Genomic DNA, 25682 nt, shown 5'->3' on the forward strand with positions numbered 1-25682 from the left:
GTAATTACACCCAACACAATGTTGAAAAACACAATGCTTCCCACCACTAGATCACATAACTAGACGTGAGCTGGACGTGACCCCCTCTAACCAGGGCTCATACGTGGTAAAGTGAGCTGCAACAGGGACTCTAACCAGGGCTCATATGTGGTAAAGTGAACTCTAATGGCCGTTGTCACGAAAGCCTAGTATTCCTCTGGGCAGAGGCAGTAGACCTACAATGCTGGCATATGCCTTGTTACAATAGCCTAAGTATATAACATGATTCACATGACCATAATAATCATAATGAAACGGCTTTGGGAGTGCCATAAGTGTAAGCCAACATAATTCATTATTTTACATGAACCTGTTTAACAGCATTGATATAGCTTAATTGATCATAGTCCAGCCTTGTTATAGTTGCAATTTTTTTTTCAGGTCTTCTGTTTCCCTACATTTATTGTTGAATTCATTTCCCATCATGAACATGTATCCCAATTCCCCAATCAAATACATTCATCAATACCCCCAAAATTGAAATAACACAAATAGAGCTTTTTACTCCAATATGGCAACCCTCATAAAATCCAACATAGCATCAGCATCCCAAACTATTAAGTGAAAACAAGCATAGAAAACAGCATTGGCATTAATCAAAAATAAAATGAATGTGGGACACAAAAAGGCAGTGTAGAACACCATTGCACAAAATGCATTGCTCCAATAACTTCCCAAAAATGGTTCCAAAGTTTGCCCCCCAAAAATGTATTTTCCTATGAATCCAGTCGCACAAAAAAAAAGCCTTTTCCTATGAATTTTCACACGAAACAAGCGGCACAAAAACACAATCTGCTGAAATACTTTTTGTACATATTCGCTCGAATTGAATGTGAGATTGTGTTGGATGACCATGTGCAGGTTCGAAGGGTTAAAAAAGTGTGCAGTTTTTGGATGTTGATTAGTGATTGCCCAATTTAGTTCAGATTATTTGTTTGCATTATGTGACATAGAGGCCAACACAGCTTCATAAACTGATTATTCGATTGTGTGGTCTGAATACCGCGAGAAGACAATAGGGGCATTAAAGGGGTATTAGCCTACATTGGGTGAACACTTTTCATTACAGCATTATCTGTAGTAATTCTTCCAAAATGTAAGTGGTTAGCGTATATATAGCTGTTTATAACATGTTCTGGTGGAATGGCTTGTCCTGCACTTGGTAAAAACCTAGAGTGCATTGAGGTGATGTTGAAAAAAATATATTGGTTATTTTCTTAACATAGCAATGTGAAAGCAAAGGCCCCAAAAAAGTTGATGTGAACTGGAAAAAAAATGGAGTCCTCATTCAAAGGCAAGGGTAGTACATAAACAGCCTTATTCTTTTTACCCCGGAGTTCACTTTAAGAGGACTGAGATCGGTTATTTTAAAGAGGACTATATGTGAAAACACCCTTAAAACTCCCCCGTACAGAAGATGCCTTCGTGTAATGGTACTGAGCGTCATGATCAAGGGCTACACATTTTCTATGAAACCAGTCCCAACCCCAGAAAGTTCATATTCCATTTTTTTACTTGGAAAGGGATAAACAAACACGCAGCTGTGGGCCACCTGCGCTGCGCGTATTTAAATGTTTGGACACTTTATGGGACGTTGAATATACTAAACTTTACGCATCCTATTTAAACTTTGAACTCACCTTCTTGTGTAAGTCCAGCATGGCATGGAATCGCAGAATACGGTCTTGGCCATGATGCTTCGAACCGGAGACTGCAACTTCACTTAAGAGGCCCTGCAGCTACTTGAAACGACGAGGGACGGCGGATGAGAAACTAGAGATAAAAACAGTCAACATTATTTTAGGGTCCACAAATAAACACACGTGATTGACTAATTGGTGGTGGGGACGTAGATATCATTACTTGCATGTGCGTGACTGATGCCTGATCAGTTCACAGCCTTATATATTCAGTATGAATTTGGCTGATGAGGAATAAGGTTGGTCAATTAGGTGTTTGGTAAACTGGGCAGAGTCAATTAGCCTACATCAATCAACTTGAAATTCAAAACTTTCACAATACTATGCTTGCTTTATTGGTCTATTTGCATGGAAATTCTTACTTTTTTGCTGTCATTGTACCCAAATAGGCACACAACATACACATCACAGCCTGGGAGCAGGGGAGAGCAGTGTCCCTAGAGAATTAGGGGTAAAGTGCCTTCCAGAATCTCCCAGAAGGTAGCATATGGGATATTGAACCCGGTAACCCTAATGAAGAATGAGACACACTTAATTCAGTAAAATTCTTTACTGGCACATAATTGTAAATATTATAAGCTACCATATACTGTAGCAGGTAACACCTGTTACAATGTAAAATCTTGCAACATGGGGGCTGAAACTGTCTACCAGGACATAGTCTTCTCCCTAAAAGATTGCTTGTTATTGAGTTGGAGGTTTAGCTGGGGAGGAGATAAAGAATAGCTGGGGAGGAGCAAAGAATTCTTGGTACTTCAGCATTGAGATATGACATTCGTGACTACTGATCACATTCAAAATACAGAGAAGCAAGGTAAGCTCCAACTCAAATTCCATCTACAAAGCTGCCGATTCCCCTTCTAGCCAACAGATCATCCTACACATCAAGCCTTTTTGGTATTTACATAGCCAGTGAAGAGTTCCATATCGATTGTCTGTGTGCAATGCCTACAGGAGAGGTCAGTGGTGTTGGCTTGCATGTTAGATGTACACACTAGACAAAGCGTGGTCACTTTATTGAGACGTCTCTGCACGTTGTTGTCGCCTGTGTGGCTTTACTGCCACCTTTAGAAAAAGTCTACAGCACCTTCTGGTGGCCATCCTAACATTGAAGGCAGCGTGAGAGAGATCCATCAGAGGGAGGTTGTTCCTGAAATCCAATCCTGCCGTTTCTGAAGCTGCCTTCACATGGCCTGATTATGGGCTGGTGAAGATAGGGATGTTTCCCATAGCCTCAGCCCTTCCAGACAACAGTCAGACTGTACTACCCTACTGGGAGGTACAGAGGCTAAAGGAAACCGGCATTGAGCACAGACTAGAGAGCTGTTCTACAATGCCCCATCAACATGCTGCTGTGCATGAGCACAGCATGTGCGCACACGCACACACACACACACACACACACTTTAAAAAAAGAAACACATGAATGATCAAAATGAAAAACAACCAAAAGGAAAAACATGTTTAAACTTATTTTATATAATATAAAATTAAATGAGACAATGTCTCCCAAAGTAAGGAATAGGTGGACCACAAATCAAAAACAAATCAATGAAAAGAAACATGGTCTTAATGTTCCTTGAGTGAAGGAATCTTTGAAAAGGGCAACAAAAATGAAATCCATCACAGCACTTGACTGTGAAACACAATGGTTGTTTCACCCGAACCACTCCTCTATAGGCCAGACAGGGGTGTACACATGCATTCAGGACAGGTGAATTGTGGGAAGTTCACACAGAGAGGAAGAGGTGAGGTAAGATATAAAAATATAAAAATCTGTCAACAAGGGAATACACCGATAAGCAGAACGACTGCCTTCCTGCCTTTGAGACAACAACTCCCATTGTTAGGACAGAGACAAGACCATCTTGTCATTATATACAGCATCTGTTTCACACCAGGGTTGGGGTCAATTACATTTCAATCCATGACGTTAACTCAGTTGACTTCCTGCATTAACTGAATTGAACTAACCCCAACCCTAGTTCAATGGTCCTACTCTGACGGACTGACAAAGGACTTAATCTGTCACTTACATTACCTTGAAAATACGAACCACAACCTTCAATATCGACCGCTAAATAACTGAAGTGTCAATTTTCTATCAGTCAGTCTAGCCTCATTACAAATAATCAGTGATCCATGATTTAATAGTTTGCATTCTTAAATATGGGAACATCCAAATGATCTTCAAAAAAAAAGTGTAAAAAAAAAATAATAAGATCTTTACATCGATAATTCAAAATAAAAAGTGAAAAGTTTGGAACAAATGATTGACAGCTATTCCTGCTCAGAACGTGACAGCTATTCTCCTGGATATTTCTGCTCAGAACCTGACAGCTATTCTCCTGGATATTTCTGCTCAGAACCTGACAGCTATTCTCCTGGATATTTCTGCTCAGAACCTGACAGCTATTCTCCTGGATATTTCTGCTCAGAACGTGACAGCTATTCTCCTGGATATTTCTGCTCAGAACCTGACAGCTATTCTCCTGGATATTTCTGCTGAGAACGTGACAGCTACTGGAACAATGTTAATTGCTGTGGTCAATTCTACTCTTCCCCATTCTCTTCTTTCATCCTGAGCGTTCTAACCACCAGAGGAACAAGTCAATCCACAGGGAAGCTACAACTCCACCAGCTCTCTTCTTTCCCTTTAAAACTCTCCTCGTTTAGCCGTCATACAGAATCCAAAACAGATACATGCAAATGCATAAACGTAAAACAGATGTTGAGATTCAAATGGTTGTTCATACATTCTCCTTCCACACACTAAAACATAAACACATTCATTCACACATGCACAGTGCAAGCAGGGAAATGGCTACCATCCGAGGTACACACACCTTCTTACCCCTCATTCTCTCCCCAACCCGCTTTCCCTCTGTAGGAACAGTCCACACGATTTGTAACAGCAAGTTTTCAGTAAGAGCACTCGTAAAAAAAAAGCTGAAATATGGCTTTTAAAACCGTAACAATCAAAAGAAAAATAAGTTTAAAAATATTTTTCTCCTTTCATGTGTTTCTACATTTGTTTGGACTTATTTTTTATCCAGTAGTAAAAAAAATCTGCAGTGTATGGGAGGTTTTAGGTGTTGCTTGTCAGAGTGTGTGTGTTGAATAGGTGAAGCATGCGTTCGGCTGGTGATGAGGTGGCATCTGCTGGCATAACCCAGGGATGGTGAAGTGCTGTTGATGCTTTGATGTGCCCAGTGTAGTAGTAGTGGTGTGGTGGGTAGACAGACGGGGTCCTGCTGGCATGGCTAAGAGCTCCGGTTCCACCTGGTCCTGTCAGAATGAGAGACAAGGCCGCCAGTCTATCCACACAGGCCTGCGGAGGTCAGTCATCACGTCATGCTCTAGGATCCATGTTTTCGCCACTTCTCGGTGTCAGAGTGTGTGTGTTGTGCAAGTGTGTGTGTTTGTTTGTTTGAGAGAGTGTCAGTTTATGTGTCATCCCAATTCCCCAGCAGTGCGAGTGTGTGTGAACGTGTGTTAGCCTGCTTGCTCATGTGAGTGGTGTGTGTGCACGAGTGTGAGAGATGTCACTCCCGTATGCTGGCGGAGTAAGAGAACTGAGGGAAGTGTGTGCGCTGGTTCTGGTCCTCTGAGTCTAAGCTATCGTCTGGAGATAACACAAGAGAGAGAAAGACAAAAACATGAGATTTACTACAAACGACTTTTTTTGTTTTTTGTTTTTACAAAACCTGTTTTCACAACAAATAAATAAATCACCATCCAGATTTGAAGACATTTTTAACAGTGAGACAAACAAACCGACAGACACACAAACACTCCTCAACTTACACTTGTCCGGGGGCGTTACGGTGATGGTTTGTGCTGTGAACTCGTCGTCAAAGTAGCGGGTGTCCGTCTCTGACGTCACCTGGGGCTTGAAGGGAGGCAAGAGCTTCCTCTCTACCACATCCTGCCAGTTGATGCTGATGAAGAACTTCTGTGTCATCACGTCTTTGGCATCTTCTTGTCCACCTCCAAGCCTACAGAATGATCAGCATCACCATTATATTCTTCACTCAATGTATACTGAACAAAAATATAAACGCAACGTGCAAAGTGTTAGTCCCATGTTTCATGAGCTGAAATAAAAGATCTCAAATGTTCCATACGCACAAAAATGTATTTCTCTCAAACTTTGTGCACAAATTTGTTTACATCCCTGTTAGTGAGATTTCCTCCTTTGCCAAGATAATTCATTCACCTGACAGTTGTGGCATGTCAATAAGCTGATTAAACAGCATGATCATTGCACAGGTGCACCTTGTGCTGGGAACAATAAAAGGCCACACTAAAAAGTACAGTTTCGTCACGCAGCACAATGCACAGATGTATCAAATTTTGAAGGAGCGTGCAATTGGCATGCTGACTGCTGTCAGAGAATTGAAGATTTATTTCTCTACCATAAGCCGCCTCCAACGTCGTTTCACAGAATTTGGCAGTACGTCCAACCGGCCTCACAACCACGCCAGTCCAGAATCTCCACCTGCGGGGTCGTCTGAGACCAGCCACCCAGACAGCTGATGAAACCGTGGGTTTGCACAACCGAAGGATTTCTGCACAAACTGTCAGAAATCGTCTCAGGGAAGCTCATCTGCACGGTTGTCGTCCTCACCAGGGTCTTGACTTCAGTTTGGCGTCGTAACCAACTTCAGTTGGCAAATGCTCACCTCCAATGGCCACTGGTACACTGGAGAAGTGTGCTCTTCATGGATGAATCCCGGTTTTGTGAGGGCGAGTGGTTTGCTGATGTCAACGTTGTGAACAGTGCGCCCTATGGTGGCAGTGGGGTTATGTAAGGGCAGGTATAAGCTACGGACAACGAACACAATTGCATTTTATCGATTGCAATTTGAATGCAGAGATGCCTTGACGAGATCCTGAGGCCCATTGTTGTGCCATTCATCCACCGCCATCACCTCATGTTTCAGCATGATCATGCACGGCCCCATGTTACAAGGACCTGTCAGCTTCCAGGAATTGTGTAAAATGTCCCAGTTCTTCCATGGCCTGCATACTCACCAGACATGTCACCCACTGAGAATGTTTGGGATGATCTGGGTCGACGTGTATGACAGCGTGTTCCACCAATATCCAGCAACTTCGCACAACCATTGAAGAGGAGTGGGACGACATTCCACAATCAACAGTCTGATCAACTCTATGTGAAGGAGCTGTGTCATGCTGCACGAGGCAAATGGTGGTCACACCAGATACTGACTGGTTTTACAATCCACAACCCTACTTTATTATTATAATTTTTTTTAAGGTATTTGTGACCGACAGATCTACATCTGTATTGCAGTCATGTGAAAGTCATAGATTACGGCTTAATGAATTTATTTAAATTGACAGATTTTTTTATATGAACTGTAACTCAGTAAAATCTTTGAAGTTGTAGCATGTTGCGTTCACATTTTTGTTCAGTGTATATATAAAAAACTTATTTTTAAAAAAAGCCACCACCTACCTCTGCTTGGGGTCCTTTTTGAGCAGGCCAGCAAGCAGGGCCTTGGCTTCGGGGGCCAGGTTCTTGGGGAAGCGGATCTCCTCCATGAGAATGAGCTCAAACAACCGCTCGTGGTCCTGGTTGTAGAAGGGTAGTCGACCGCACATCATCTCGTACATGACCACACCCAGACCCCACCAGTCCACCGCTCGGCCGTAGTCATTGTCCTCTAATACCTGCAGGAGAGGGGGAGAGAGCAAGAGGGAGAGAACAAAAAGAGAAATAGCAAATCCAATTATGTGGAAGCCAAGGCACTGTGTCTCTTTCCACCTCGGTTGCAATGTAAATGATTACCTACACTACATGACCAAAAGTATGTGGACACCCGAACCATGAAAAACAGCCCCATACCTTTATTCCTCCTCTACCAAACTTTACAGTTGGCACTATGCATTCAGGCAGGTAGCGTTCTCCTGGCAGCCGCCAAACCCAGATTCATCCGTCGGAATGCCAGATGGTGAAGGGTGATTCCAGAGTCCAATGGCGGCGAGCTTTACACCACTCCAGCTGACACTTGGTATTACACATGGTGATCTTAGGCTTGTGTGCGGCTACTCGGTCATGGAAACCCATTTCATGAAGCCCCCGATGAACAGTTCTTGTGCTGACGTTGCTTCCAGAGGAAATTTGAAAGTCAGTGGGGTGTGTTGCAACCAAGGACAGACGATTTGTTACGCGCTACACGCTTCAGTACTCGGCGGTCCCGTTTTGTGAGCTTGTGTGGCCTACCATTTCGCGGCTGAGCCGTTAATGCTCCGAGATGTTTCCACTTCACAATAACAGCACTTACAGTTGACCGGGACAGCTCTAGCATGGCAGAAATTTGACAAACTGACTTGTTGGAAAGGTGGCATCCTATGACGGTGCCACGTTGAAAGTCACTGAGCTCTTCAGTAAGGCCATTCTACTGCCAATGTTTGTCTATGGAGATTTCATGGCTGTGTGCTCGATTTTATACACCGGTCAGCAACGGTGTGGCTGGAATAGCAGAATCCACTAATTTTGAAGGGGTGTCCACAAACTTTCGTGTGTGCAGCTACTTTGACGAATCTCAAATATTTTGATCTGTTTAACACTTTTTTGGTTACTACATGATTCCATGTGTTATTTAATTGTGTTGATGTTCTCACTATTATTCTACAATGTAGAAAATAGCAAAAATAAAGAAAAACCCTTGAATGAGTAGGTGTCCAAACTTTTGACTGGTACTGTATATACAGTGTATTTGCAGCCCGGCTGTCTATTCCTGTTGATAATCATTTACTTTCCAATGGCAAAGTAGAGTTATTAACCTGTATGTTAAGCATTCTTTGCTGGATAGACAATTATTGACTGTAAACCAATCCAAGACAAGAAACCAGCAAGGAATGCATCTGGAATTGGTAACGGGACACACTGCCTTGTACTGTTCAAAGCACAACTAGAACGTATGATTTTGTTCACTGTGCTGTAGTTACCTCAGGCGCAAGGTATTCTGGAGTACCACAAAAGGTCTTCATGGTAGCCCCGTCTGTGATTCCCTCTTTACACAGTCCAAAATCTGTGATCTTTATGTGTCCATCTTTATCCAGCATTAAGTTCTCCAGCTGGAAGAGAAAGAGATGAGAACAAGAGTGAGTGAGTGACCACAGGAGAGAGTCAGCAGCAGAAAATACCACTGCTAACATGACAGCTGACTGTAATAAGTGCCACAGACTTACAGGCTTTTCACCAAGAGACTGGTGCTCTTCTAGTGCAGTCTATGGTAGGATTGAGCCTAGACCTGGACTAATTCACAAGCACTTTTAATCTAAGACTGGGCCTAATCTTAAAATCAGCCCATATTTCCTATTGTGCGAAATGTTAGTCTTGAGAATATACTTTCAATGTGAGGCGGTACGTGTAAAGGTGAGTCAGGGAAACATCAGCCAGACTTCCAGTCCCATTTGGTAGACAGACAGGGAAGCGGCCATTACCTTAAGGTCTCTGTAGACAACGTCCCGTGAGTGGAGGTACTCCAGCGCAGACACAATCTCTGCACCGTAGAACCGTGCCCGGTCTTCTGTGAACACGCGGTCCCGCGACAAGTGAAAGAACAGCTCTCCTCCGTTTGCATATTCCATCACAAAGCATAGCCGGTCATGTGTTTGGAACGCGTATTTTAGTGTCTGTGTGTGTGGGGGGACAAGACACAGTCAGAATTAGTGACCACTTTTGAATCCGGTGGCTGCTTGGTGAAATGTAATCAGTGTTCAGTAGGTCAGATGATGTCAGATAGGAACTCACTGTTAAGAAGGGATGCCTCGTATTCTGAAGGACTCTGCTTTCTGTTACCGTGTGTGCTACCTCATCCTGATGGAACACATCACATAAAAACACACCATGAGGGACAGATCCACTCAGCAGTGTACAACTGGACTTGGACTTCTGAGTCACTCAAGACCCCACAATAGAACCTTGAAATGCATAATTAGTGCTGTGGCTCACTTGGTAGTGCACGGCGCTTGTAATGCAAGGGTTGTGGGTTCGATTCCCACGGGGGACCAGTACGAACAAATATGAAAATGCATGCACTCACTACTGTAAATCACTCTGGATAAGAGCGTCTGCTAAATGACAAATGAAAAATGTCATCAAAATCAAGACTTCCAGGGATATGTTGCACGGCTCAGATTCACTTACGCAAAAACTTAAGAAGCTTATTAAGAAATAAAAAACATACGTTCGTAGGTGCAATTCCTCAACAATATCTTAATATTTAATGACTTAATGTGTGTTGTTAGGCAACCAGTTTAGCTAGCAATGGCAATCATGTTCACATATTTCGTACTGAGATCACTGTTCTAAAACATGTTCTTGGGTTTAAAATAATCAATACTGAAACTTTCAGATGAAGTTTGTGAGTGAATTAAACATGTTCAATTGCTTTCATGAGCGTATTCTCTCACTACCCTGAGTTTAAGACAAGGGTTAGCCATCTTGGAATTAATTTCCAAGGACTTTATTTTCAATAATCTATATTTTTTAACGTTTTGCTTAAGGAGAAACATTAGAAACAGCTAAAGCAAATTTCCAAGAATCTTTTTGAGGAATAGAAACTTTGCTCAACTTTCTTCTTAAGTCTATAGTTAAGGAAAAACATGTAATTTCTTAAGGTTTTGTGAATCTGGGCCCAGTAGTATTTTCCCTATATAGTGCAATACTACTTTTGACCAGCGCCCTATGGGTTCTGGTCAAAAGTAGTGCCTTATATAAGGAACTGTCTGTCTGAGCAACTGCCATTTCCTTTGATGTCAGATGGTTACCTTAGCGATGATGACTTCTTTCCTCAGGATCTTCATGGCGTAGTACATCCCTGTGGCCTTCTCCTTCACCAGGATCACCTTACCAAACGTTCCCTTCCCCAGCAGCTTCAGGTAGTCAAAATCACTCATGGTCTGTGGAGGGGGGGTGGGGGGGACAAACACCATAAGGGTTCAAATCTCAGTCTTCTTCAAAACAGTTTGGATGACAGGATTTATTTGACCATGACAATTACAGCTTATGAGTAATAAAGACTTTACATAGACCTGCACAATGGTTTTAGATGAAGAACGGGCAGAGAATGGAGCAGAAAACGCACCAACACACTATGGCCCAGGTCACATAGGGAGATGGTAAAGCAGCTGTGATGAGGCATTGTTACTAAGGAGTAGTAGATACTCTGAACTAGAATGCAGAGGTTCCAATGGACAAAAGCAGCCACATCTACAGTAGGGCTGTTGGACAAACACAAAGAGCACTGACAGGTCTGCTGGGTTGGTAGGGGGACAGTGACAGGTCTGCTAGGTTGGTAGGGGGACAGTGACAGGTCTGCTAGGGGGACAGTGACAGGTCTGCTAGGTTGGTAGGGGGACACTGACAGGTCTGCTAGGTTGGTAGGGGGACACTGACAGGTCTGCTAGGTTGCTAGGGGGACACTGACAGGTCTGCTAGGTTGGTAGTGGGACACTGACAGGTCTGCTAGGTTGGTAGGGGGACACTGACAGGTCTGCCAGGTTGGTAGGGGGACACTGACAGGTCTGCCAGGTTGGTAGGGGGACACTGACAGGTCTGCTAGGTTGGTAGGGGGACACTGACAGGTCTGCTAGGTTGGTAGGGGGACACTGACAGGTCTGCTAGGTTGGTAGGGGGACACTGACAGGTCTGCTAGGTTGCTAGGGGGACACTGACAGGTCTGCTAGGTTGCTAGGGGGACACTGACAGGTCTGCTAGGTTGGTAGGGGGACAGTGACAGGTCTGCTAGGTTGGTAGGGGGACAGTGACAGGTCTGCTAGGTTGGTAGGGGGACAGTGACAGGTCTGCTAGGTTGGTAGGGGGACAGGAGGACACTGACCACTTTGTTGCGGGACTTGGACATGGCCACCTCCATCTCCTCCATGCCGCTGCAGTCGCTGGGGGAGCCAAACGTTATGTCCATGGGAGCCTCTTCCACTCGCGTCTTTAGGCCGTTGGCCACCGCTTGGATCGCCCGCATCCATTCCTCCCTGGAAGGGGAGAGGGAGTTCAATGTAGATCACTTCAAGCCCAAAAGACATGAAGCTACACTGACTGAGTGTGTGTGTGGATATGGTGTGTATGAGGGTGATTAACCTGTTAGGGCTAGGGGGCAGTATTTGCACGGCTGGATACATTTTTTTTACCCGATTTAATCTGGTTACTAATCCTACCCAGTAACTAGAATATGCATATACTTATTATATATGGATAGAAAACACTCTAAAGTTTCTAAAACTGTTTGAATGGTGTCTGTGAGTATAACAGAACTCATTTGGCAGGCAAAACCCTGAGACATTTTCTGACAGGAAGTGGATACCTGATGTGTTGTATTACCTTTAAACCTATGCCATTGAAAAACACAGGGGCTGAGGAATATTTTGGCACTTCCTATTGCTTCCACTAGATGTCACCAGCCTTTACAAAGTGTTTTGAGTCTTCTGGAGGGAGATCTGACCGAACAAGAGCCATGGAACCATGATGGCCCATTAGACACCTGGCGCGCGAGTTCATGTTGGGTACCCTCGTTCCAATACGTTATAAAAGAGTATGCATTCGTCCACCTTGAATATTATTCATGTTCTGGTTAAAAAAGGCCCTAATGATTTATGCTATACAACGTTTGACATGTTTGAACGAACGTAAATATATTTTTTCCCCTCGTTCATGAAGTGAAGTCCGGCGGGCTTAGATCATGTGCTAACAAGACGGAGATTTTTGGACATAAATGATGAGCTTTTTTGAACAAAACTACATTCGTTATGGACCTGTGATACCTGGAAGTGACATCTGATGAAGAGAATCAAAGGTAATGGATTATTTACATAGTATTTTCGATTTTAGATCTCCCCAACATGACGACTAGTCTGTATCGCAACGCGTATTTTTCTGGGCGCAGTGCTCAGATTATTGCAAAGTGTGATTTCCCAGTAAGGTTATTTTTAAATCTGGCAAGTTGATTGCGTTCAAGAGATGTAAATCTATAATTCTTTAAATGACAATATAATATTTTACCAATGTTTTCTAATTTTAATTATTTAATTTGTGTTGCTGACTTGACTGCCGGTTATTGGAGGGAAACGATTTCCTCAACATCAATGCCATAGTAAAACGCTGTTTTTGGATATAAATATGAACTTGATAGAACTAAAAATGCATGCATTGTCTAACATAATGTCCTAGGAGTGTCATCTGATGGAGATTGTAAAAGGTTAGTGCATCATTTTAGCTGGTTTTATGGTTTTGGTGACCCTGTCTTTCAATTGACAAAACATTACACACAACTCTTGTAAATGTACTGTCCTAACATAATCTAACTTTATGCTTTCGCCGTAAAACCTTTTTGAAATCGTAAAACGTGGTTAGATTAAGGAGATGTTTATCTTTCAAAGGGTGTAAAATAGTTGTATGTTTGAAAAATTTGAATTTTGACATTTATTTGGATTCAAATTTGCCGCTCTTGAAATGCACCTGCTGTTGATGGAGTGCACCACGGGTGGGACGCCTGCGTCCCACTTAGCCCATAGAGGTTAACTAGTGAGGTCACTAATGGGGTCAATTGCAGACCTCTCATCCTGAAACTTGGAGAAGGAGGGCATTGCCCAGTTTACAGATAAACAAATACCCATTCAACTCTTCCACGTTGTCCCTGCCTCTGGAACTTTCCGTTCTCACCTTTCCTCGTTACTCTCCACGTGGAAGGTGCGCTCTATGACTGTGGTCCACTGTAGGCAGCGGATGACAAACGTGTTGGGCCTGGGCCGTTCTGTCTTCATCAGCTGGCACTCTGCAGACAGGGAGTAATAGAAAGGTTAGAGTGTGCTACTGTAGACACTGGGTGAATCTCAACAGTCTTCCCTCGATTCCTCTCCTCCCATTTCCTCTACACCTCAAAACAGTAGCTCATGAAGTGAGGAGAAGATTCAAGGAGAGGAAACAGTTCTTCCTGCTGACGGACACAAGGAATCAAAGGAGAGCCAATCTGTGTGAACATGACTAGGAAACTCACATCATCATCCAAGTACCACCAGGCTCTAGAAGTTGGCCCAGAAATGACAGAGACCAACCTGCCACAGAGAAGTTGTTGAGGGGTGGGAGGCTGTGGTCGGACGACATCTCTGGCTTCTCCTTGTAGCCGATGAAGGAGCCATCACTCTTGAGGATGAAGTAACGCGGCCTCCACGTTTTAATGTACTCTCCTGCAGGGAGGGAGGGAGAAGGGCATGAGTGAGAGGGGGGGCAAGAGAGAGAGAGGGGCAAGAGAGAGAGGGGCAGAGAGAGAGGCACATGAGCCAAACATATTAGGGTTGAACTAATTCTGAGTGGACTCACAGTGTCCTAGAAACAGAGACACTGAGACAGCGATGAGCTCAGCTCAGCTCACCCCTCTTATGGAGCCAGCCCTCTCTGACCACACTGATGTCATTCATGCTGGGGCGGAGGACTGCTGGGGGTCAGGGTGGGGTCACAGGGGAAATAGAGGGAAGGGGAGCTGCGACTGCTGGGGAAGGGCGTCAGATGGGTCTCTGACGAAAATGTCTCACAATGCCTGGGGGACAGAAAGATCAAAGATACCAAGATATTAACCACAATGGAAAGAGGATACATTTTCATAATAAACAAAAAAAATTGAAAATACCTGAATACTCATTGTAGGTATATGACAACGGAAAATGATTGCCCACATGACAATTACGTAAATGTCACTTTTCCTAGATGTGTGTAATGTAAACTTTAAATTAGAGGCATGGTCAGATGTGTAACAGTGTGTCTCCTATTTTCCGTGCCCAGTTTAACTTAACAACCAGGTACACAGGCCAGGGCTTTTTACTGGATCAAAAAGGGGCTTAGGTTGTGGGCGTGGCAATGAGTGTAGGGCCGTCAGGGCAGCAACAATGTAGAGAAAACTTTAGAGGCCCCCCATCCTGGCGCTGCAGATAATTTTTTGCATTTTTGAGGCAACTTCATGCAATTCTACAAATTTCTCCAAGGAGCTGAGATTTTTTTTAATTAATTTTTTAAAACCTAATTTTCTGCGATTTTACATACTCAGTCATGGAGCTGAGAGAAGATTTTTCAGTTTTAAAAGCTAGTTTCCTGCAGTTCTATGCATTTTGCCATGGCTAATGCTGTGTTCTTATGCTCATAACAAAATTAGTAGTGCCAAATTAATTGGTTTTGGAAATGTTCTATTCTCCCTGACTGTCTAGCTTTTATTTTGGTGATTGCTATTTAACTCACAATCTTTGAGAGAGAAGATATATATAGATATAGATATATATATATCTAGCTATACACACACAGTTGAAGTCAGAAGTTTACATACACCTTAGCCAAATACAATTTTAAAAAAACTCAGTTTAACAATTCCTGACATTTAATCCTGGTAAAAATTCCCTGTCTTAGGTCAGTTAGGATCACCACTTTATTTGAAGAATGTGAAATGTCAGAATAATAGTAGAGATAACGATTTATTTCAGCTTTTATTTCTTTCTTCACATTCCCAGTGGTTCAGAAGTTTACATGCACTCAATTAGTATTTGGTAGCATTGCCTTTAAATTGTTTAACTTGGGTCAAACATTTCGGGTAGCCTTTCCACAAGATTCCCACAATAAGTTGGGTGAATTTTGGCCCATTCCTCCAGACAGAGCTGGTGTAACTGAGTCAGGTTTGTAGGCCTCCTTGCTCACACACACACACACACTTTTTCAGTTCTGCCCACAAATGTTCTATAGGATTGAGGTCAGGGCTTTGTGATTGCCACTCCAATACCTTGACTTTGTTGTCCTCAAGCCATTTTGCCACAACTTTGGAAGTATGCTTGGGGTCATTGTCCATTTGGAAGACCCATTTGCGACCAAGCTTTAACTTCCTGACTGATGTCTTGAGATGTTGCTTCAATATATCCACATCATTTTCCTACCTCATGATGCCATCTATTTTGTGAAGTGTACCAGTCCCTCCTGCAGCAAAGCACCCCCACAACATGATGCTGCCACCCCCGTGCTTCACGGTTGGGATGGTGTTCTTTGGCTTGCAAGGCCTCCAAAAGTGTGGAGGTGTACAATTTTTTTCTGAGGTCTTGGCTGATTTCTTTTGATTTTCCCATGATGGCAAGCAAAGAGGCAATGAGTTTGAAGGTAAGCCTTGAAATACATCCACAGGTACACCTCCAATTGACTCAAATTATGTTAATTAGCCTTTCAGAAGCTTCTAAAGCCATGACATTTTCTGGAATTTCCCAAGCTGTTTAAAGGCACAGTCAACTTAGTGAATGTAAACTTCTGACCCACTAGAATTGTGATACAGTGAAAGAATCTGTCTGTAAACAATTGTTAGAAAAATTACTTGTGCCATGCACAAAGTAGATGCCCTAACCGACTTGCCAAAACTATAGTTTGTTAACAAGAAATGTGTAATGACTCCAACCTAAGTGGACACACACACACACAGCAAAACAAAAACGGGTTAAAACACTGTATCCCATACTTGTTCAATGAAACAAACAATTCATGAGCATGCACCTGTGGAATGGTCGTTAAGACACTAACAACTTGCAGACGGTAGGCAGGCCTAAGACAGCGCTACAGGGAGACAGCTGATCGTCCTCGCAGTGGCAGACCACGTGTAACAACACCTGCACAGGATTGGTACATCCGAACATCACACCTGCGGGACAGGTACAGGATGGCAACAACAACTGCCCGAGTTACACCAGGAACGCACAATCCCTTCATCAGTGCTCAGACTGTCCGCAATAGGCTGAGAGAAGCTGGACTGAGCGCTTGTAGGCCTGTTGTAAGGCAGGTCCTCACCAGACATCACCGGCAACAATGTCGCCTATGGGCACAAACCCACTGTCGCTGGACCAGACAGGACTGGCAAAAAGTGCTCTTCACTGACGAGTCACGGTTTTGTCTCACCAGGGGTGATGGTCTGATTCACGTTTATCGTTGAAGGAATGAGCGTTACACCGAGGCCTGTACTCTGGAGCGGGATCGATTTGGAGGTGGAGGGTCCGTCATGGTCTGGGGCGGTGTGTCACAGCATCATCGGACTGAGCTTGTTGTCATTGCAGGCAATCTCAATGCTGTGCGTTACAGGGAAGACATCCTCCTCCCTCATGTGGTACCCTTCCTGCAGGATCATCCTGACATGACCCTCCAGCATGACAATGCCACCAGCCATACTGCTCGTTCTGTGCGTGATTTCCTGCAAGACAGGATTGTCAGTGTTCTGCCATAGCCAGCGAAGACCCCGGATCACAGGTCCCAGACGTGCTCAATGGGATTGTTGTTGGATCGGAGGGTGAGGGCTAGGGCCATTCCCACCATAAATGTCCGGGAACATGCAGGTGCCTTGTTGGAAGAGTGGGGTAACACCTCACAGCAAAAACGGGCAAATCTGGTGCAGTCCATGAGGAGGAGATGCACTGCAGTACTTAATACAGCTGGTGGCCATACCAGATACTGACTGTTATATATATATATATATAACACACACATCTATTCTACATACTTTATATCTGGTTATAGTCGTTTAAGTTTACACCTAGTGTTGTTCCATTTTCCATTTAGGCGACCCGAAAAAAAACACTTAGGCAGCCCACCCAAAGACTACAATGGCATACAAATCCCTGTAAGCTACTTGGTGCTGATCACCTCACCTGTACAATGGTAAAGAAATGTACCAAGCCTACACTCTAAAACAAACTTACTGGAAAAACTGTGCAGATGCAAGTTTGGTAACAGAATTACAGTAAAATCTCCCTCAGTTTTATATGGTTACCCAACTTTCTACCTGTAAATATGTTTTTGTAACATGTTTTGTGGTCATTGTTAAAAGCAGTGCATTGTTCTATTGTTTGTTAAATTGCTAACAAAAACCATTCATTCAGGTATACATTTTAAAGTGAAAAATTGAAGTCCACGTAATTCATGGAATTGCCCTACTTCCACTGAAGAACTGCTGAGGGTTGTAAACAGAAATGCAGCCTCTTAAGGCTTCTTCAAACTCATCAGAATGAATGTAAGATAACTCAAGAAATCTGTAATTAATTTGGAAGTTTTTGCTGAGTAGATCTTAGGCTCACAATTTTACACCTAAATAGGATGTTTGGTAGAGTATTTCTCAAGTAAAAAAAATGTGCATGAAAATGTTTTGTGTATTGTTGAATGACAAACACTACATTGAAGAATCCCTACTGTTGACCAATCACCGATGGGGTTTAGACTTCGGCTTCCGAACTTCAGCTTGCCTCCAGAAAAAAAACCTTTGTCAAAGGCCAAAACTTCACCAAATTTTGGCATAATATATCTGTATTTATTTAATTTAAACTAGGCAAGTCAGTTAAGAACAAATTCTTATTTACAATGACGGCCTACCCCGGCCAAACCCGGACGGCGCTGGGTCAATTGTGTGCCGCCCTATGGGACTCCCAATCACGGTCAGATGTGATACAGCCTGGATTCGAACCAGGGACTGTAGTGACGCACTTAGATGCAGTGCCTTATATCACCACGCCACTGACTGTTCCTAACCGTTTTGGATGGGAAGCACGCAGACGCCTTCACAGACATGCAGGTGTAAAGTGAGGAGTGCAAAAAATGTGATCATCAAGGTTGACATGTTTTTCAATTAACCGACAAGTCTGTGTTGACGCCTCCTCTTTTTGACCACCCACTGGCCGTGTGTATGTGGATCCTCATCACCAGACAGTGTTGGGTCTATCTGTTCTGCAGCCAGCTCTGCCCAGTTAGAGCCCAGTGGCCACCTGTCGCAGCTTGACCTGGCACAGGCTGGCATCACACCCGGTCACTATGGGCACCACCCTATCAAATAGTCCCCAACTTGTGATGCACTGCCCACCAGGCTGTTACACAACTTGGCTACACAACCAAATAACTGCCAGCTAACTCTCAGCTCCCCACCACCCCACTGCTGCTTCTTCTTATTTCACTTACCCAACACACACACACGGTCCTCAAAAGCAGGGGTTCCCAAACTTTTTCCACTCAGGGCCCCCCCTTCTCGCATTAGGGGACATCCCGCACCCCCCTGCGCACACATGATCCACGTCTATTTCTATGGGCACATTTCTGACAAGTTATAAATAACTCTGAAGTATGCAATGACTGACATGACAAGAAGAACTGATGATACACTACCCAATTTATAAATTACACCTTGTTCATTCTACTATTAAAACTTTAAAAGAGTAAGTTAAAAGCCGGACAGAGTCCCCCCCTGCAGACCCCTCAAGCCCCCCCACAGTTTGGGAACCACTGCACTAGAGGAGCAAGACAAACAGAATTAGTGCTACCATCATGGTAGTACCATCAATGATTTATTTCACCTTTATTTATTCTCATTTACAACTGCGACCTGGCCAAGATAAAGCAAAGCAGTGCGACACATGGAATAAACAAGCATACAGTTAATAACACACACAAAAAAGAAAGTCTGTATACAGTGTGTGCAAATGGCGTGAGGAGGTAAGTCAATAAATAGGCCATAGTAGCGAAGTAATTACAATTTAGCAAATGAACAGTGGAGTGATAAATGAGCAGACGATGACGTGCAAGTAGAGATACTTTTCTGCTCTTTTGCACACCAGTAAATAAAAACAATATGGGGATGAGGTAGGTAGATTGGGTGGGCTATTTACAGATGGGCTATGTACAGCTGCAGCAATCAGTTAGCTGATGTTTAAAGTTAGTGAGGGAAATATAAAAGTCTCCAGCGATTTTTGCAATTCGTTACAGTCATTGGCAGCAGAGAACTGGAAGGCGGCCAAAGGAAGCGTTGGCTTTGGGGATGACCAGTGAGATATACCTGCTGGAGCGCGTGCTACGGGTGGGTGTTATTATCGTGACCAGTGAGCTGAGAAGACAGAGCTTTACCTAGCATAGACTTATAGATGACCTGGAGCCAGTGGGTCTGGCGACGAATATGTAGCGAGGGCCAGCCAACTAGAGCATACATGTCGCAGTGGTGGGTGGTATAAGGGGCTTTGGTGATAAAACAGATGGCACTGTGATAGCAAACTGGATGCAGTCCGAGTAGAGTATTGGAAGCTATTTTGTAAATGACATCGCCGAAGTCGAGGATCGGTAGGATAGTCAGTTTTACGAGGGTATGTTTGGCGGCGTGAGTGAAGGATGCTTTGTTGCGAAATAGGAAGCCGATTCTAGATTGGAGATGTTTAATATGAGTCTGGAAGGAGAGTTTACAGTCTAGCCAGACACCTAGGTATTTGTAGTTGTCCACATATTTTAAGTCAGAACCGTCCAGAGTAGTGATGCTAGTCGGGTGGGCAGGTGCGGGCAGCGAACGGTTGAATAGCATGCATTTGGTTTTACTAGCGTTTAAGAGCAGTTGGAGGCCACGGAAGGAGTGTTGTATGGCATTGAAGCTCGTCTGAAGGTTGGTTAACACAGTGACCCAAGAAGGGCCAGATGTATACAGAATGGTGTCGTCTGCGTAGAGGTGGATCAGGGAATCACCAGCAGCAAGAGAGATATCATTGATGTATACAGAGAAAAGAGTCGGCCCTCCAATTGAACCCTGTGGTACCCCCATAGAGACTGCCAGAGGTCCGGACAACAGGCCCTCCAATTTGACACACTGAGAAGTAGTTGGTGAACCAGGCGAGGCAGTCATTAGAGAAACCAAGGCTGTTGAGTCTGCCGACAAGAATACGGTGATTGACAGAGTTGAAAGCCTTGGCCAGGTCGATGAAGACGGCTGCACAATATTGTCTCTTATCGATGGCGGTTATGATATCGTTTAGTACCTTGAGCGTAGCTGAGGTGCACCCGTGACCAGCTCGAAATCCAGATTGCACAGTGGAGAAGGTACGGTGGGATTCGAAATGGTCAGTGATCTGTTTATTAATAACTTGTCTTTCGAAGACTTTAGAAAGGCAGGGCAGGATGGATATAGGTCTATAACAGTATAACAATCATGACCTTAGTGGCTGAAACAAATCCAGACCTTTTGCAGCTAGCTTGAGAGGCCGCCTCTTTTTGGTTTGTTTACCCATTACTCCGACTTCCAACTGACATTATTTGAAAAGGAACAATGGCATGATACTAGTAGTAATGATGACAAATTAGAGGTCGACCGATTAATCGACATGGCCGATTTCAAGTTTTCATAACAAATTGGTAATCGGCAATTTTGGATGCTGATTACATTGCATTCCACGAGGAAACTGCGTGGCAGGCTGACCACCTGCTACACGAGTGCAGCAAGAAGCCAAGGTAAGTTGCTAGCTAGCATTAAACTTATCTTATAAAAAAACAAATCAATCTTCACATAATCACAAGTTAACCTAGTAATATCATCAACCATGTGTAGTTAACTAGCTTGTCCTGCGTTGCATATAATCAATCCGATGCCTGTTCATTTATCATTGAATCACAGCCTACTTCGCCAAACGGGGGAAAGCACTCACAGAGGCGGCGCTCCTAGTGGTCGGAGACTAATGCAGGGAAGCTTAAATCCGTTTTACCTCATTTCTACCAGCATGTCACATGTGCAAACAGAGGGGGGAAGAAAAAAAAAAAAACTCTAGACCACCTTTGCTCCACACAGAGACGCGTACAAAGTAGAGGTCGACCGATTAATCGGAATGGCCGATTAATTAGGGCCGATTTCAAGTTTTCATAACAATCTGTAATCGGTATTTTTGGCCACCGATTTGCCGTTTTATTATTTTATTTTTTAACCTTTATTTAACTAGGCAAGTCAGTTAAAGAACACATTCTTATTTTCAATGACGGCCTAGGAACGGTGGGTTAGCTGCCCTTGTTCAGGGGCAGAACGACAGCTTGGGGATGCAACCTTACATTAACTAGCCCAACGCTCTAACCACCTGCTTTACATTGCCAAGGTAAGTTGCTAGCTAGCATTAAACTTATCTTATAAAAAAAACTATCAATCATAAACACTAGTTAACTACACATGGTTGATGATATTACTAGTTTATCTAGCCTGTCCTGCTTTGCATATAATCGATGTGGTGCGCATTCGCGAAAAAGGACTGTCTTTGCTCCGACGTGTACCTAACCATAAACATCAATGTCTTTCTTAAAATCAATACACAAGTATATATTTTTAAACCTGCATATTTAGTTAATTTTGCCTGCTAACATTAATTTATTTTAAACTAGGGAAAATGTGTCACTTCTCTTGCAAACAGAGTCAGGGTATATGCAGCAGTTTGGGCCGCCTGGCTCGTTGCGAACTGTGAAGACTATTTCTTCCTAACAAATACAGCCGACTTCACCAAACGGGGATGCACGACTGTACTTAACCATAAACATCAATGCCTTTCTTAAAATCAATACACAAGTATATATTTTTAAACCTGCATATTTAGCTAAAAGAAATCCAGGTTAGCAGGCAATATTAACCAGGTGAAATTGTGTCAGTTCTCTTGCGTTCGTTGCACGCAGAATCAGGGTATACAGAATCTGGCTCGATGCGAACTAATTTGCCAGAATTTTACGGAACTATGAAATAACGTAGGTTGTGCGATGTAACAGGAATATTTAGACTTATGGATGCCACCCGTTAGATAAAATACGGAACGGTTCCGTATGTCACTGAAAGAATAATGTTTTCGAGAGGATAGTTTCCGGATTTGACCATATTAATGACCTAAGGTTTATTATATTATAGTTAAGTCTATGATTTGATAGAGCAGTCTGACTGAGCGGTGGTAGGCAGCAGCAGGCTCGTAATAGTCAAAGGTATATGGTTTAGAGAGAAATAGTCGACGCGTCATAATTCCTGTAATAACTTGCGGCTGAACTTGAAAGGGGTTCCTTCGTTATTTTACCGTTCATGTCTTCCATAGAGAATGTCTTGATCTACTTCAAATAAGGTCTGCGTTTTGTGCTTAAACCGCCTCGGCGTTTTGATACCCGTGTAAATCTCACTAGGTAATGTTTGTCAACATATTTTCATAAATCCACTCTACAAAAAAAATGATCTTCGCTTATATTGATCAGAGTTATATCCTATGGATATCTACACAGTTATAAAATTGGCAAGGTGCTGTAAGCCTAAACCAAACACAAACCTTATTTTAAGTTAATCTAAAAATATCCTATGGAATAAATGAAGGAACCAATTTTCAGATTTTGCTAGAAGGTGTCATGGGAATTATGACTCGCACTTTGGTAGTCAATTCTTACCATGCCCAATATTAAAATAGGATTTCCTGCATATGGAAATTAGTTTGTTTTCAGCATTCATCACAGGTAACTTAAACTCTATTATTATTCAAACAGTTGAGAGTATTTGTCTCCTAAGCAGACTTCAGTATCGTTGTCACTTCAGAGCTGTGTGTGTGTATATGTACGTATATATATTAAAAAAGCATAATAAATCGGCCTTTTTGGTCCTCCAATAAATCGGTATCAGTGTTGAAAAATCATAATCGGTCGACCTCTAGCACAAATCTCTCCCTCACCCTCCATTTGGTAAATCCAACCACAACTCTATCCTCCTGATTACAAGCAAAATTGAAAGCAGGAAGCACCAGTGACTCAATCTATAAAAAAGTGGACAGATGAAGCAGATGCTAAACTACAGGTCTGTTTTGTTAACACAGACCGGAACATGTTCAGAAGTTGGTGTTTAGTCCCAGGGTCCGTAGCTTATTGATGAGCTTTGAGGGCACTATGGTGTTGAACGCTGAGCTGTAATCAAGGAATAGGATTCTCACATTGGTGTTCCTTTTGTCCAGGTGGGAAAGGGCAGTGTGGAGTGCAAAAGAGATCGCATCATCTGTGGATCTGTTTGGGCGGTATGCAAATTGAAGTGAGTCTAGGGTTTCTGGGATAATGGTGTTGATGTGAGCAATAACCAGCCTTTCAAAACACTTCATGGCTACAGACATGAGTGCTACAGGTCGGTAGTCATTTAGGCAGGTTACTTTAGTGTTCTTGGGCACAGGGACTATGGTGGTCTGCTTGAAACATGTTGGTATTACAGACTCAGTCAGTTACAGGTTGAAAATGTCAGTGAAGACACTTGCCGGTTGGGCAGCGCATGCTCGGAATACACGTCCTGGTAATCCGTCTGGCCCTGCGGCCTTGTGAATGTTGACCTGTTTAAAGGTCTTACATCGACTACAGAGAGAGTGATCACACAATCGTCTGGAACAGCTGATGCTCTCAAGCATCTACCAAGCACAATCCAAACTGCAGCGCATCATGTCAACTGGTCTCTTGGACAACAGATTGATGGTGTGAATCACAAGCAAAGTTGTTCCGCTTTAGAGGATGAGCTTTTCCCTACATCTACTAATAGGTCAGTCGTCTGTGGCGATCCTAAACATTCTGCTCCCAGCTCCATGATCATTGCAAGATGGCAGAAATAGCATAACATTATACATTTTAGTCATTTAGCAGACACGCTGATCCAGAGCAACTTACAGAAACAATTAGGGTTAAGTGCCTTGCTCAAGGGCACTGCGACAGATTTTTAACCTTGGGGATTCGAACCAGCAACCTTTGGTTACTGTCCCAAATCTCTTAAAGGAAAACTACAACCAAAACCTATTAGTCCATTGTTGATATAGTCCCAAAATGTTTTGCATGTCAGCAATCAAGTTCAACTTTCAAAATAGAGACTAATTTAAAATAAGTGATCGTTTTTGGGGGAACCAGCATTATCAGTGCCTAGAAACATACAATGGACAACATGTTCTGCTACAGGCTAGGCTACATCGATCTAACCATATACTATTGGGTAATGGGAGAGTAGTCAAATGTTCAATGTTTATCTGTTACCACAATAAAACTACTAACAGTGGGAGGGGCCTGGCATTACACAGAAGTGACTGATGTGTCTGTTTGAACTGTATTGTTTGCAGAGATAAAATCCAATGGATCCCTTCCACTCAGTCAATTCCAAATCTATTATTAAACTAATCAAGTGTAAATCTGTTGGCTATTTAATGGCTTAATTTTGATAATGGAATTCGGTACTAGTAAGCCACTTGAATTGATACAAATTCAAAAACAGTTACGACTTGAAACAGCATAGACTAGGTGGGTTGCTACTTTTAAAAGCAAAACTTGGTTTTGGGTGATATAACTTAGCTAAATAACGTTACTGAATGAAACAGAAATTGGGCTACTTCCACTGAAGCGGACAAGCCTCAAATGCCGGACCTTTTCAGAGTAACGTTATGTCGAGCAGTGACCCTGGGTCGATATTAGCCGATTCAACTCATCGTAAATCGTAGAGTTCAGTTTAATCGGCTAGGTCGATATCTACACCTGCCCCCAGTCATGTTGTTGACAGATAAAACGAGACAACTGCATGGAGGTGTGGGTGAATGAACAACAATGACACCTGGATAATGGTTAGTTAACACACTCTTCGAACTGAGTTTGTCTCTGTCAGACCTGCTGTGAACAATGGCCGGTTAGCTAGCCACCTACTGTAGTGCTGTTAGCTAGCGTACCTAGCTACCAATGACTGATGTTTACAAAATTAATTGACCTCTGCCAGTGATCACACCGCCTCCAAAAAAAACAACCAGCGAATGCCCGCTAAGCTTGTTTTTCTTCCTACAACGGCGGCATGTTGTCGCAGGTTAATTACCTACTAACAAGATAGTAAAACGGATGGGTCGGGTGAACTCGCGAAATTGTACGTTAGTTGCGTCCAGTCAACTTTTAAAGAGTTACAAATCTTTATGATTGAGTTACAGTTCATATCTATTCATTTTTCATGTATTATTGATCTCCCTTTTACGTTATAAGAAATATTTGCTTTTACCTTCAGTCCCTTGTTATTGCTGGTGCTTCAGTTATATCACAGATAGAACAAGGAGACAGATATTTCATGGATGTATATATGTGAAGCATCCGGTTGACGT

The 25682-nt window shown here is 43.0% G+C and overlaps 1 protein-coding gene across 1 annotated transcript; it reads right to left on the bottom strand.

Moving 5' to 3' along the window:
* Nucleotides 1-2274: 2274 nt before the first annotated feature.
* LOC106613111 (RAC-beta serine/threonine-protein kinase) lies at nucleotides 2275-25682 on the bottom strand. The gene is made up of 12 exons (XM_014215042.3): nucleotides 25583-25682; nucleotides 14162-14326; nucleotides 13845-13976; nucleotides 13453-13564; nucleotides 11618-11768; nucleotides 10548-10679; nucleotides 9529-9594; nucleotides 9219-9410; nucleotides 8721-8849; nucleotides 7225-7439; nucleotides 5547-5737; nucleotides 2275-5364 (listed from the first exon to the last, which is right to left on the bottom strand). Exons 2-12 carry the CDS (start codon nucleotides 14205-14207, stop codon nucleotides 5285-5287), a joined length of 1446 nt encoding a protein of 481 aa, XP_014070517.3. The 5' UTR covers nucleotides 14208-14326; nucleotides 25583-25682; the 3' UTR covers nucleotides 2275-5284.

The sequence above is a fragment of the Salmo salar genome, chromosome 09 (genome assembly GCF_965601325.2).
Source record: "Salmo salar chromosome 09, fSalSal1, whole genome shotgun sequence".
In the NCBI taxonomy this organism is placed as follows: domain Eukaryota; kingdom Metazoa; phylum Chordata; class Actinopteri; order Salmoniformes; family Salmonidae; genus Salmo; species Salmo salar.